General features: G+C 44.5%; 1 protein-coding gene across 1 annotated transcript in view; it reads right to left on the minus strand.

Moving 5' to 3' along the window:
• ADTRP (androgen dependent TFPI regulating protein) overlaps positions 1–15,690 on the minus strand; it is a 497,819-nt gene that overhangs the window by 53,248 nt on the left and 428,881 nt on the right. Inside the window, exon 5 of the mRNA XM_078685788.1 lies at positions 8,120–8,271. Coding sequence (XP_078541914.1) covers positions 8,120–8,271 — 152 coding nt within the window. The remainder of the gene's footprint in view (positions 1–8,119; positions 8,272–15,690) is intronic.

Here is a 15,690-nt window from a genome sequence, read left to right on the forward strand (position 1 = left end):
TATGTAGGAATCGTAATTTCTGTTATGAAACCTACATGCATAGGTAAATGCGACTCCTCAAAAGGGATTTCTAAATAATCACTAATAAGGACTCGCAATTCTTACCTTTGATGCATGTGGCCCTTCATTCCAAGACTTCATAGGGATATTGAAAATACTTTGGGACATATTTACAAGCCCCTATCACCACAGGAATGACACGTTTAGTGACGTTCCTGAGGCGATATCGGCTTTGTCATATTTACAAGGCAGCGTTAAGCCACCTAATCTGGCTTAACGATGCCTTGTAAATAAGTCACGCTTTCACACTATACTCAGTGTAAAAGGAGTGGGCAATGGGTGTTGTGGTGGGTGTTCCACCGGAACACAGACATTGATTTTGACGCTGCCCCATATTTACAAACGTGACATAAATATGGGGCAGCACCAAAATTCAAGTTCAAGTTCAAGCATTTATATAGCGCACTACTCACCCAGAGGGTCTCAAGGCGCTTGGGGAGGGGTTCATTATTTGTCGAATAGCCAAGTTTTAAGTTCTTTTCTGAATGAGATGTGGTTTTGAGTAAGGCGGAGGTGAGAGGGGAGTGAGTTCCAGGTCTTGGCGGCCAGGAAAGAGAAGGATCTGCCACCCATGGTGGATTTTCGGATGCGCGGGACTGTGGCGAGGGCTTGATTGGACGATCTTAGTTGGCGGGTGGGTTTGTAGAAGGATAGTCGAGTGTTGAGGCATTCGGGTCCTAGGTTGTAGAGGGCCTTGTGTGCGTGGGTGAGAAGACGGAACGTGATTCTTTTGTTGACGGGAAGCCATTGGAGGTCTTTTAGGTGTCCGGTGATGTGGTCTCGGCGAGGGACGTCTAATATGAGTCTCGCTGATGCACTTTGGATGCGTTGGAGTTTTTTCTGTAATTTTGCTGTGATTCCGGCGTATAGAGTGTTACCATAATCCAGCCGACTCGTGACCAGTGCGTGGGTCACAGTCTTTCTTGTTTCGAGGGGGATCCAGCGGAAGATCTTTTTGAGGATGCGAAGTACGTTGAAGCAGGAGGATGAGACTGCATTAACTTGTTTGTACATCGAGAGAGAGGAGTCTAGGATGAAGCCAAGGTTACGAGCGTGGTCTGTGGGAGTGGGTGCTGTGCCCAGAGCGGAGGGCCACCAAGAGTCGTCCCAGGCAGAGGGTGAGGATCCTAGGATGAGCACTTCAGTTTTGTCTGAATGAGTTTTAGGCGGCTCTGTTTCATCCATTCGGCTACTTCTTTCATGCCTTCGTGAAGATTGGTTTTGGCGGTGTTCGGGTCTTTGGTGAGGGATAGGATTAATTGGGTGTCGTCGGCATAAGAGATGATGTTGAGGTTGTGTTGGCGTGCGATGGATGCGAGTGGGCTCATGTAAACATTGAAGAGGGTGGGACTGAGTGATGACCCTTGTGGTACTCCGCATATGACTTCTGTGGCTTCTGAGTTGAATGGGGGAAGTCGGACTCTTTGAGTTCTCCCGGCGAGGAACGAGATGATCCAGTCCAAGGCTTTTCCTTGTATGCCGATGTTGCTGAGGCGTTGTATGAGGGTGCTGTGGCAGACCGTGTCGAAAGCGGCAGGGAGGTCGAGTAGAATGAGGGCCACGGTTTCTCCGTTGTCAAGTAGTGTTCGGATGTCGTCAGTCGCTGCGATGAGGGCGGTTTCGGTGCTGTGTTTGGCTCGAAACCCTGATTGAGATGGGTCGAGGGAGTTGTTGGATTCAAGGAAGGCGGCGAGCTGGCTGTTGACGGCTTTTTCAATGACTTTGGCGGGGAATGGAAGGAGGGATATGGGTCGGTAGTTTTTAAGTTCAGAGGGGTCTGCTGTGGGTTTCTTCAAGAGGGCGCTGAGTTCGGCGTGTTTCCAGCTTTCTGGAAAGGTGGCAGAGTTGAACGAGCAGTTGATGACATCACGAAGATGGGGTGCGATGATGGAGTCAGCTTTGTTGAAGATGTGGTGGGGGCAGGGGTCGGTTGGCGAGCCAGAGTGGATGGAGTTCATTATGCGGATGGTGTCTTCAGTGGTTATTGTGTTCCAGGCGCTAAGGAAGTTGGTTGGCGGAGTGGGATCTGAGGGGTGTGGGGAGGGTTGGTCGTTGGGAGTGTTCTCGAAGCTGTTGTGGATGTCGGCGATTTTGTTGTAGAAGAAGGAGGATAACGCGTCGCAGAGGATTTGGGAAGGGGTGATGTCGTTAGATGCTGCGGTGGGGTTGGTGAATTCTTTGACGATGTTGAAAAGTTCCTTGCTGTTGTGGGTGTTGTTGTCGAGACGATCCTTGAATGCTGATTTCTTGGCGGATCGAATCAGTTGGTGGTGGTTGCGGGTGGCTGCTTTGAGGGTGGCCATGTTGTCGATGGTTGTGTTTTTTCTCCAAGTTTTCTCCAGGGTGCGGCATAGTTTCTTGGATTTTTTGAGGTCATCATTGAACCATGAAGCCTTTTTGCTGGCTGATTTGATCTGATGTTTTTTCAGGGGTGCTAATTCGTCCGCACTGTGGGTGATCCATTGCTTGAGATCATTGGCCGCTTGGTTAGGGTCTAATGAGAGGGTGGGAGGATTTTGGTTGAGTGATGAGAGGAGTTGGTCGGAGGTGATTTTGTTCCAGTTTCTCAGAGGAATGGGTTGTGGGCGATTGTGGTTCAGGGTGGTTTTGTAGCTGCAGTGAACACAGCTGTGGTCCGTCCAATGGAGAGCTGTGGTGCGATCGAAGGAGATGTGCTTGCTGGAGGTGAAGATAGGGTCGAGCGTGTGTCCGGCTACATGAGTGGGGGTGTCAACAAGTTGTTTGAGTCCGAGATTGGCCAGGTTATCCAGAAGGGTGGAGGTGTTGCAGTCGTGTTTGTTTTCAAGGTGGAAGTTGAGGTCACCCAACAGAATGTAGTTCTCGGAGGCGAGGGCATGTGGGCTGACGAGGTCGGAGATGTCATCGCTGAATTGAGTGCGGGGTCCTGGAGGCCTGTAGATGAGGGTGCCTCTAAGTGTGGTCCTGGGGTCGGTGTGGATCTGGAAGTGGAGATGTTCGGCGGTTGCAAGATTGTCGTCGGAGCTGGTCGTGATTTTGATGGTGTTCCTATGGATGATGGCGATGCCTCCTCCTGTTTGGATGGGGCGGTCTTTGCGGATAATCTTGTAAGCGTCCGGTATGGCTATGGCGATGTCGGGTGCTGATGATGTGTTCATCCATGTTTCTGTAAGGAAGGCGATGTCCGGTGACGTAGTGTCGAGTAGGTCCCAGAGTTCGGTAGCGTGTTTGTGGACCGAGCGGGTGTTAAGCAGGATGCACTTCAGGCGGTTAGAATCGGAGCTGTGTATGGAGGAGGTGGATTTGGTGAGGGTTCTGAAGCAGTTGAACTTGCAGGAGAGGCAGGCGAATGGGCCGTGGGTACGTCCTGGGGTGGCTTCGCAGCATTGTGGTGTGCGTCCGGCGTTGAGGGCGAGGAGAGTAGCGGAATCGTATGTGTGTCTAGTGTGCTGGGTGCCGCGGGGGCCAGGGGGTCTGGCGCTGGATGCGGTCCAGGCGCGGACGGGCGTAGACGGGCTTACCTTTGGCGCACCTTCGGCGCGCATGGGGCGCGAACGCTGCGCGTGAACGCTGCGCGGAAATGCATCTGTCATATGTGGGAGGGGAGGGGCGAGGGCGGGTCAGCTGGGAGGCGGTAGCGGGTCGGGGATTGGGTCAGGGAGGCACAATAATAACACCAAAATGGCCACAGGACGTGAAACGAAACCTGGATTGGGGTATCAACACAGCAATGTCTAAACACGTGGCAGCGCTACAGTCGAGCACAATGGTAACAACAGCGCTATGCAAACAATTATTAAAGCGCACTATGGAGCACTCGCGCACTTTGGATCACTCGCTCAGCCAGGCAGTCAATCTAGCGATGTTTACAATCTGGGCAAGCAGAGACCCCTCTGGTTTTGAAGCGCTACGATACCGGGAGGCGTAGAAGCGCTAAGGAGCCAGGCGTGCTGTAGAGCAGGGAGCTGTGTGAGGAGCGTCCACCGCTGATGGGATCAGGGCGGTCACAGCGCACTGAGCAGTAGGGCGGACGATAGTATCAGTGGGAGGGCGGGTCAGCTGGGAGGCGGTAGCGGGTCGGGGATTGGGTCAGGGAGGCACAATAATAACACCAAAATGGCCGCAGGACGTGAAACAAAACCTGGATTGGGGTATCAACACAGCAATGTCTAAACACGTGGCAGCGCTACAGTCGAGCACAATGGTAACAACAGCGCTATGCAAACAATTATTAAAGCGCACTATGGAGCACTCGCGCACTTTGGATCACTCGCTCAGCCAGGCAGTCAATCTAGCGATGTTTACAATCTGGGCAAGCAGAGACCCCTCTGGTTTTGAAGCGCTACGATACCGGGAGGCGTAGAAGCGCTAAGGAGCCAGGCGTGCTGTAGAGCAGGGAGCTGTGTGAGGAGCGTCCACCGCTGATGGGATCAGGGCGGTATTGAGACCAGGATAAGTCCTGGTATTATGCTTGCGAAACGATGAGAAATGCATCATTTCTCCTCATTTTTGCTGCTTCTATGTGTGTTGCGTTGTGCAGCACACATAGAAACAACAAAATGACATTGATTGTTTATGTGCAGGAAGGTTCCCTTCCTGCACATAATTAATCATTAAAACAAAAACTACGATTTGCAACGTCTATGTGTGCTGCACGAAGCAGCACACATAGAAGTTACAAAACACCATTTCAGATTGTTAATGTGCAGGAAGGGACATCTTCCTGCCTATAAACAATCCTTCCCCTCAACGCATCACCCTTGCAGTATGGTGCAACGGTACCTGCATTGGTTATAGGCTGATAAATTGAGCACACACGCTGGGAGAAATGCAGGGCTTCACCGTATTCTTGTAAATATAGTGCAGCCGTGCCTTTCAGAAGTGGCTGAGCACGTCGTTAATCCAACAAGTCCAATGCCACACTCTGTCACTTCTTTTATAAATATGCCCCATTGTACCTTACTGCGGAAAAAAAATATTTTGTATCTGGCTTTCCTACAAAGCATAACATCTGTTGTGACCCTTGTATCACCTCACTTGACTATGTCAACCTCCTTTATTGGGGTAGACTGTCTGTCTTCTGGCCAGGCTGCAAAGATTTCAGAAAGATACAGGCAGGCTCAAACTGTAGTTGTGTCCAAAAAGACACACATCACCAGCTTTTCATTGCCTTCACAGGCTACCGGTGGACAGAAAATTGGTCTTTAAGCACATATGTATCACTGTTTTTTTTTCTCAGTGATGTTCACAATTTATATTGTAGAAACTAACTTGCTATCAACAGAGCTGAAATATGTGATCAATAGGCACCCTATAAATATCAGTCCCCAAGTGCTATAGGCTTTATTCATCAGAGTGATCACTCTGGTTGCTGGCAAATTCCCACTCGCAAGATAAAAGGTCCATTAAAAACAGGAGAATTTCTTATAACTATTTAGAGACTAGGTTGCCCACCAGCCATTATTAATATTCAAACCTTGTTTCATGCCATTTCTACTTTCGATCAGTGCTAAAATGTGTTGTCTCCTGTGTTAGCACTAAGAGGCCATTTGCTGCTGAAAGTAGCATCTACTAAAAAAACATAACATTCTAAACAGCCACGAAGATGGATCAGGATGAACATTTCTTGTTTCTAAACCATTAGACTGGCTAATCATGGCCTTTTCTAAATCTCATTGCCTGGTGTTTTATTTTGCAGAGGAATAACTACTCTTACTAATTTTCAGGATATATATTGAAAAATGGCACTCTTTGAAGGGTCACCCCTAATTGTTGCCTTCCTCCTCCTCTTTTTCTGACCTTCTTTTTGTTGGCTTTAGGGCTCTGGGCACTTCCCACTGCTGACCAGTGCTAAAGTGCATGTGTTGTCTCCTTTGCACATGGTATAATTGGTTTACACCTGTTTGGCTTATTTGATTTACTTGTAAATGCCTTATAAAGTGGTATACCATATACCCAGGGGCTGTAGATTAAACATAAGTAGCCTTTCAAACCTGTCTCCGGCCTGCCCCTACAGTGCCTGTTTGTGCAGTTTACTGCCACTTCAACTTAGCATTTAAAACTACTTGCCAAGCCTTAAACAGCCCTTTTTATTACACATAGGTCACCCCTAAGGTAGGCCCTAAATAACCCTAAGGGTCATTGCCTTCACCTCAGCGAAGCTTGACAACGACAAAGCAACCGGACTGCGTGGAAAAGAAAGAAGCAGCGTGCCCTCAGTATCAATGCTGTGCTCCATCCAAGGTGCTTTCACAGCAGGCTCTGCGTTGGTCCTGTAGCGGGCTTGCCCTCCATCGCGGTCAGCCTGAACTTTGGATCTGCAATGGTCCCTCGCAACCTAAAGTAACCGTTTGACCTCTAGTGACTTCTATTTAGACATTTAGGGCCAGATGTAGGAAGGCAAATACCGGTCGGTAACGGCCGATTTCGGCCGTTACCGACCGGTATTTGGAGTTTGGGATGTAGGGGCATGTTAAAATACAGATTCTGTAATTTTACCGAATCGGTAAAATACCGAATCGGTATAATTGCCGAATCTGTATTTTGACATGTAGGTAGCACTGTAATCAGTGCTACATGGGTTTAAGAATTCTTAATTTACCACCAACTAGAAGTTGGTGGTAAATTATGAAAACCCTTTAAAAAGCATTTCTTTTGTTTTTGAAACAGTGCCATGTTGCAGACATACATGCCCTAAGGGCATGTATGTCTGCAACATGTGCACCCATGCACAATTGAGGGGTGCAACAGGGTGTAAAAGTGACACCCTGCCACCCTTCAATGTTTCCCCCAATTACCGAATTGGTATTTACCGATTCGGTAATTGATATTCTTTCCTATGGGCCTCCAGGCCCATAGGAATAAATGGCAATTACCGAATCGGTAAATACAGATTCTGTAATTACCGAATCATACCGATTCGGTAATTAAATCGGTAAAATTACCTACATCTCGATTGGCAGTTCTTAAATACCGAATCGGTATAATTCGGTATTTAAGAATCAGTAATCTGGGATTACCTAAATCTGGCCCAAAATCTTTAAAAATTAATATCTTGACTTCTACTAATTGGACTTTTGCCATTTTGTTCTCATTTTGCTCAGAAAAATATTCTCTATTATGCTAATCCTGAGTGGAGTCTTTTTGTGATGTATTTGGTGTTTTACTGTGTTTGTGGGTGTGTTACAAAAATTCCTTACGCATAGCCTCATTAGATAAGTCTGACTGCTCCGTGCCAAGCTACCAGAAGGTGAGCACAGGTTATCTTTTGGTGTGTATCTAGCTTAGCCTGACTAGAGTGGTTGTTTAATGCCTGGCCTGGGTGCATACCTCAGCCAACTAGGAATCCTATTTCTAACAATATACATGTGATTAAGAAGAAGAATTTGATGAAATGTGCCATCCACAGCCTAAACAAGAGCAAGGGCACTAACACCAACCCGACTTTGTCTCTTCTCTCCCTTCGTTGGCCATCCATGCCCCTTCATTTACATTATCTCACCTGCATGAGCAAAGGGGTTAATGTATCAACGATGAATCCAGGAATTGGCAATTGTCTCTGGATAAACTATGAGAACCACTGTCACTCTGAGACTGCAACAGTACCTTCAAGCAGTCTACTTTGGAATATTTTTACAATTCCCAGATTTTGTGGCTTAGATATAAATCTTAACTACAACTTAAGGTTTTTACAGACTTTCAAGTGATTTCCATGAATTCCAACATCTGTGCTGCACTTTTGTTTTTTAACATTGCAAAATCAGGGATTTGGTTACCTAAATTCAATTGTTAAGAACACTTCAAATGCTATGCATTACTTTTAACATTGACATTACATTATCTGCAATTGTTTTCCAAATACCAAATAATACATTCAAAATGTTCCTAGATTCGATTTTAAGATCAGGTAAAGCCCTCAAAAACAACTAAGTCAAATTGTATTTATTAGTCTATTGCGTTATTTAGGTTTGCTGACATCTTACATGAAACCTTGAATTTCTTTGACACTTCAGAAAAATGTTCAATGCTTTAATACATCACATTTTATAATATTTAAGTCAACTTTGGAAAATTAACTTACCCCATTTCAGGCTGTTCAGAATATCACCAATAATATAGATGAAAGCAACTAAGACCAGACTGGTGGAGATAAAGGCTAGAAAACCAAGTGGACTAAGCAGACCAAGGAGAGGATACACCCATTCTCCAACAGCAATGTATATCCATATGACCCTGTTTAGCAGAAGAGATTTTACAATTTCATGTTAAAATTTAAAATGAATATAGAAATCATTAAGTGTGCCCTACATTGTCAACAGAAGAAACAGTATTCTCAACATCAACATTAAAAACACATTTGTCTTATGAAGTCAAAACGATAACTGATGAAATCGTGGGTAACTGGACATGGCATTTTAGATTGGCCTGATGGTCTTTAACAGCCGCAATGTATAAGCATCTTCCGTTTATGTATAAAACTAGTCTTTTCTCCACTACAATCGTTCTCTTGATTGCATTTTCAACCTCCAGATCGCTAGCTCTTACAGTGGGCTAATAACATCAAAGCACCCCAAAAGGTAGCCCCAAAGCCAAGGATTCCCCAGTAACGGGACCACTCTGACAAGGGTGTGCCTGTCTACGCCAAGCCTTGCCTCTAAAGAAAGCTACCCATACCATCTGCCTCAATGAGACAAAAGGGGGTGGTGATGGACGGAGCATCTGAATCAATCAAACACTCACACCCAGTCAAAAGATCTGGGTTTAATCCATCACGTTCTTTAGCCCACTCTGCCACCCCAGTTCAGACATGGCTATATGCAAATCAGTCTGACCCTGTGCCTCATGGGAACAGTCCAGCCCGAACTGCCAAGCCATGTCTTCCCTGGACCGGAAACAAGCTTCCGAGGACCGGTTTCTGGCATTCCAGCCGTCTTCAGCCCGGCTTGCTTGAATCCAGTGGCAAAGTGAGCAAGGGACTCACGTCTGAGCATACCCTGCCACACTTATGGAGGCCAAAAGCGGTACAAAAGGGGGTGGTGATGGACGGAGCATCTGAACCAATCAAACACTCACACCCAGTCAAAAGATCTTGGTTTAATCCATCACCGTTCTTTAGCCCACTCTGCCACCCCAGTTCAGACATGGCTATATGCAAATCAGTCTGACCCTGTGCCTCATGGGAACAGTCCAGCCCGAACTGCCAAGCCATGTCTTCCCTGGACCGGAAACAAGCTTCCGAGGACCAGTTTCTGGCATTCCAGTCGTCTTCAGCCCGGCTTGCTCGAATCCAGTGGCAAAGTGAGCAAGGGACTCACGTCTGAGCATACCCTGCCACACTTATGGCGGACAAAAGCGGTACAAAAGGGGGTGGTGATGGACGGAGCATCTGAATCAATCAAACACTCACACCCAGTCAAAAGATCTGGGTTTAATCCATCACAGTTCTTTAGCCCACTCTGCCACCCCAGTTCAGACATGGCTATATGCAAATCAGTCTGACCCTGTGCCTCATGGGAACAGTCCAGCCCGAACTGCCAAGCCATGTCTTCCCTGGACCGGAAACAAGCTTTCGAGGACCGGTTTCTGGCATTACAGCCGTCTTCAGCCCGGCTTGCTTTAAATGTGTGCTACATTCTACAGCACACATTAAAAGAGGAAAATGCCTGTAGTGATTGCTTTCGTGCAGGAAGGTGCCCCTTCCTTCACAAAAACAATCTCCCATGGTGCAAGGGTGCCTGCGCTGGCACATGGCAGCTGTTTGTGCGCCAGCTCAGGGGAGAGCACATTAATATGATGTATCATTGTAAATATGTCACATTCCTGTGCTCTGAAAGTGACTCAGTGTGGTGCAGCCAAATGGCTTGCAGAATGCACTGAGTCACTTTCTTGTAAATCTGCCCCAGTGTTTCCAACATTTACCATGAGTTCATGCTATGTGGCAAGCTTGAGCTCCAGTATTCCATGGTGCCCGTTTATCTCAAGAATTACATACAATAAGCCAGCACTTTGCCATGAATGCTTCTATATATCAATGGTGCCTCATTAGTCGAGAATTATATGCGGTAAATAAAGACCAGCTTTTTACCATGAGTGAACCCCCATACCATTTGTTTCATATGCCAAGAATTACCTCCAGTTCGTCAACACCAGCATTTAATCATGGGTGCCCTAATTTTCGAAGAGTGACCTCCAGTATGGCTGGGACTGAAATTAACATGGGTAACACCATCACACATATATCAATAGTCCCTTGCACATGTGCCAATAATTGCCTAAAGTATTCCTGGATGAGCAGCACACTCACGTCCATAAACAAATTCTCACATCAAACTGTCCCTCCAACTCTCAAGCACACACACTGTTATACATTACACAGACTTTCACACACAATAACAAACTCACATTCACTTTCACATGCACTCACTCTCATACACACATTCTCAGTCTAGCACACTCACTCTTACTTACATTTATTCTCACTCATAGACCCTCTCTCCTGCTAAAGATCTCTTATATGCTTTGATACTCCCACTTTTCTAATCTGCCTGTGTTGTGTTAGAAAAGCTTGCACTGCCCCTGCCATCCTTGGATTGCATATTACTAAAGCTGGGTAAAGCCATTTTCTTGATACCCTATTCAAAAGTGAAAAAATTTTATTGCCGCATGACGCAAATGAAATAATGCAAATAATAGGGGATAGACTAACAGGGTTTATATTGAATTTCCATGTGGATTAAGTATTATCAATATTTTATATGGACGAGACAACTTAGTAAAATGTAAAACATAGCTTCCAGGTGATTGTATGCCATTTCTGACTCTATTAGTCTTTGCTTTTTAGCCAACCGCACTTTGCATGTTGGGATTTTCAGCCCCTACACAATATATATGCATTAGATTGCAGCAATGTGGTGCCAGAAAGCAGGACTGCCTGAAGGAGTCACAAAAGACAGGGGACCGGGAATCGTCCATTACAATGCAGGCATTACATCGCAATGCCTTTACAACGTAACTATTACAACACAAGTGCCTTTACATTGCATGCTATTACAAAGCATGCCATTACAACACATGTCATTACAACGCATGCCATTACAATGCATGTTATCACAGCGCATTATAAGGTTAGTAATGGAGAATTTTAAGTTTTAGGGTGGTTTTTAGGGTAGTTGGGAATAGTAAGTTTTACCCCTACACTATCCAACACTTTCCCTACTGTTGCACTCACTGGAGTGGGAATAGTAATTTTTACCCCTACACTATCCAACACTTTCCCTACTGTTGCACTCACTGGAGTGGGAATAGTAATTTTTACCCCTACACTATCCAACATTTACCGTACTGTTCCACTAAAAGAATTATGCATTGTAATGGTATACGTTGTAATGGAAGGCGTTGTAATAGTATTTTTAAAAATGCTTTGTAATGGTATGCGTAGTAAAATCATGCGATGTAATGGTTGTTGCGTTGTAAAAACTGCGAAGTAAAAGCATGCGCTGTAATTGTTTGCATTGTAACGTCACATATTCCAAGGGGACCCGTGGCAATGATGGAAAATATTTAAAAATTTCACTTAGTGTTATTCGGTTTTATTCCTGACAGCAATCACACGTTAATCAGTGAAGTCGTCAAAGTACGAAGACTGTTTTTTATGTACAGATGTTAAAACAGGCAAACATTCATACTCCTGTAAAACAATAGCGGTTACTAAAAAACCGCCAACCCCAGTGTAAGCCCCCATGGGATGTGGGCAATTGTCATAGCACCAGCAGCAACCCACACCCAACCTACACAATGTGTAGGAGCAGAAACTGACAGCCTCTGGATTGAGAAGATGAAAAGATAGCCCCTTCATGAAAATCTGTGTTCCCAAGTAGGGCCCACACCTTAGTGTATTTTCACGAGCCTTTTAGCTGAGCCACAGTTCCCGTGCCTCACGTATACAACACCAATCCAGCAGCGAGGACACTGCAAGACTGTAGATGAAAAGATGACATGAACTAAAGTTAAAAAACCTGGCCTTCTTGAGCTACGCCTACATGATATGGAACATTCCTATCAGGAATTCAGATAAATGCTGAAGGCATATGTTCGGGGAGTACTACCCCCAAAATACGGCAACCAGTCCCTGGCCTCTTGTGAATGGTCCTCTGCGTCACACTCTTGTGCCTCCAATCCCTTTTAAATGCTCTTTGGCATCCCAGATAATTTTGCGTTATACAAATACCACTACATACAAACGTACACACATTGCATCTCTCAGCTGAGACTACCAGCAATTTCTCAAACTTTCTTTATGATAGGGATTCAGAGCGCTTGCACCAATATTTAGCAGTATTTGGGCAGCTTCACATTAAATGTATTGTGGAAGGTGTCGTGCACTAATTAGATTTGCACTTTATTAATACCAGGCAGAACAGTGATCTACATTATAATTCACATAGATACATTAAGATGCTATTGCCTTTAAAAAGATTTTGATATGACCTATTTTAAGATGCATTTTCCTGGCTTATGCTAACTAGGCCTTTGCTAGGCCTCAACGCCATCTTGTTCAAAAAGGACACCTCATCATGTTTGTGTCCTGTTTATTATTTCTGCTACACGCAGACAAGCAAGTCCTCTTTTTTATTTCTAGACAGTCACTGTTCTCAAAAAAGCCTTTCTAGCATGTGCTCAGTAAAGTATCATCCGTCTGCATGTAGTATTGCATTAATTCACAATGGTTTACTGTTGTTTATGTAACTAGTTTGTTCTGACATCTCCTGATGATGTTGGCCCAGAGGGGGCTGAATCAATATTTAGTGGAATAGTGCTTGAGTTGCAAGGCTCTATGGAGCTTTTCATTCCTATTTCTGACTTGTTGGAAATGTGTTTCTTTAGCTAACACCTCGATGAATCTGCACTTTCTAGGCTTGTCTATGGGAAAATGACTTCTACAAACCCTTGATTTTGGGGGTGAACCAAATGACTTTCCCATCCTACTAGGAATGCAGTCTGAGTTCTTACTGATAGTGCTACTCATTTCGGACTTTAAACTATTTTCATCTGTATTTAACAGTTTCTGTGTTGTAGATATGTACCTTTTGAAATTTTTGCAATAAATCTTCATGCATTTTCTAATTCTACCCTGGAACTCACTTATTTAGTTAGTCCTTTTTTACCTAATTGTAATTTTGATATGTTGATTTGCACCTTATCTTGGGAAACATTGCCTCATGAAATTGATATTTAACACTGTCCCCGATTCGACCACCCGTGGACATGCTGTTACAATGTTTTTTGGAGTGTATGAATTTAGGGGTACCCAGTGCCCACAATAACAGCATATTTTCTGGACAGTGACAGTTACTACATTTAAGAACCTGACATCAGGGATCATAAAAGGCAAAAAGATGTAGCACAATGCATCTTTTGACTTGTTTACTTGTGTGAACTCTTCTAATTTCAATTGTCGTTTTTTGCTACATCTATATTGCAAAAAAATCCCAGTGCAGTTGCATAATGGTAGAAACCATCCCTCCAATTAGCTGCAGAATATGAGGCTGGGGATTCCTTCCAATCACAATCCACTGACTCAACGGCTCAAGGAAAATAACTGCTCTCGTCTTTCTGCAGATACAATTTGTTCTATTTTGTGATTTTAGTATTCCCATAATCATATTTTATTTTCCCATAATCATATTTTATTTTTCTTTCGTTTTCCCATCGTTTCTTAACTTAATGTTACTTTGTCTCTCATTTCTATGCCTTTCCCCCTTTCTCAGATGGAACAACATCAATGTAAAATAAAAGCATCATCTGAAAATAAAACAATCTTTTAACGAAATGGCAATATTGTGTTCTGTAGGATGAATTTTACCCCATAAATCACAGTTGTAATGTGTGTTTATCACTCAATCCTGAAATGTCAGATTCAGTAGTGAAATTCAGAGGTGCAGTATAACCACACTGTGCCATTCAGCAGGAAAATGTCCCACATGAGAAGGGCCTTATTACGAGTGGTGGTGGTCCGATCACCACCACTCTGTGGGCCAGCCTGCAGTATTATAAGTGTGGCATTTGGACCACCACAGAACCGCTCTGACTGCGGGGGATCAAGGATTCTGCAGCGGTCACGTAACGTTCAGGGGCATTAATATTCTGGCAGTGTTGCTGCAGCACAGCCAAGCATATTAGGAGTTGCCTGTCCACCGCCCTTTTCATGGCAGTGAGCCTGCCATGAATAGGTTGGAAGAGAGGCAACAAAGAGGGCCCTAACAGGGCCTCCTTCCGCTCTTGGACCTGGAGATACATGTGGGGTGGGCACATGTAGTGCCCTTCTGGTTTTGCACCCCCCAGTTCCTGCACGCTGTGGTATGCATGCCACACCGTGCAGGAAGGTGCAGTTGGTGCTCTGAGAGTGGCGGACTGCATGTTAGGCTCTTCTATGAACTTAGCAGACTGTCACTTTCAGAACGCCACAAGACAGCCTCCCAGACCAGGATTTAACTCCTATTCTGGCGGTCGGTCGTACCATGGCTTTGGCGATTCTACTGCAGACTGCGTGTTACACCATTCGCTGTAGGACTGCCAAAGTCGTAATAAGGCCCTATGGAAAACTGCTTTGCTGCACCACCTAAACATTGCTTCAGTTGAGATCTGGGGCGCAAGTGCAAATTGACCCTCTAATTTTAGAGTTGCCAATAAAGCAATCTTTTCTGTAGTCAGAAATTCCAGAGAGGTTTGAATAGCTTCACAAGAGTTGCATGTGTCTATAAAACTAAGCTTCCCCAATCTGTCACTCTGAAGTACAGGTGTAGGACAGGGACTGCACCTGACTTATTAATAGGCTGTGTCAGACTATACCAGAGTTTACTCTCTTGTGAAATTAACGATTGTTGGGGGGTGGGGTAATCAGGTAAACCTCGTGAAGATATGGTTGATAGAGTAGAAAAATGTAGCTTAAATAAAAGCCATTATTTACACTAGACATTATAACACAAAAATGCGTTATACAATGAAACATAGGAAAATGTGCCTTTTCTTAAACGTGCCAAATTATTGTGTAGCGTGATTTTTGCAAGCACTCATTTCTATTGTAGTTACACGACTAGGCCAGACTAGGTCTCTCCCACTTTCTACCTTTCAGTTAATTTTCATCTTTAATAAATAAATTATTTCAGGAAACCCTGAACTATGCACTATGATTTGATAAATGAGTCATATTTGACTCGCTTAAACGTGTCATTTCTGTAGACTGTGCTGACCTTAGAAATGTATTTCTTCTTTTCATAAGCTACATGTAATCATGATATTTAGTTCGTTTTTTAGCTGCCCCATATTAACAATGCTGAATAGTATATTAAAACAATAATGCTTACATGAAGACATGACTCTGGTGACATAATCTTGTAGGTTACAACTAGAATGTTTCAGCCTTTAGAATATCTCAATGTTACACAGTGGAATACTTAATAGCTAATAGTTTAGACTTCAGGGTTCTCGTGGGAACTCAGAGTGAAGCTAATGCACATGAATGTTTAGCAACTACGTTGAAACTTGTAGACAGAACTTTGCCGACTTCTTATGTTTACCATAGGAATGAAGGAAGAAGCAGCAGGCCATCTGACGATCCTTCCTCATTGGCTTAAGATGACCTAACACCACTAT

The sequence above is a fragment of the Lissotriton helveticus genome, chromosome 4_1 (assembly GCF_964261635.1).
Source record: "Lissotriton helveticus chromosome 4_1, aLisHel1.1, whole genome shotgun sequence".
Taxonomy (NCBI): domain Eukaryota; kingdom Metazoa; phylum Chordata; class Amphibia; order Caudata; family Salamandridae; genus Lissotriton; species Lissotriton helveticus.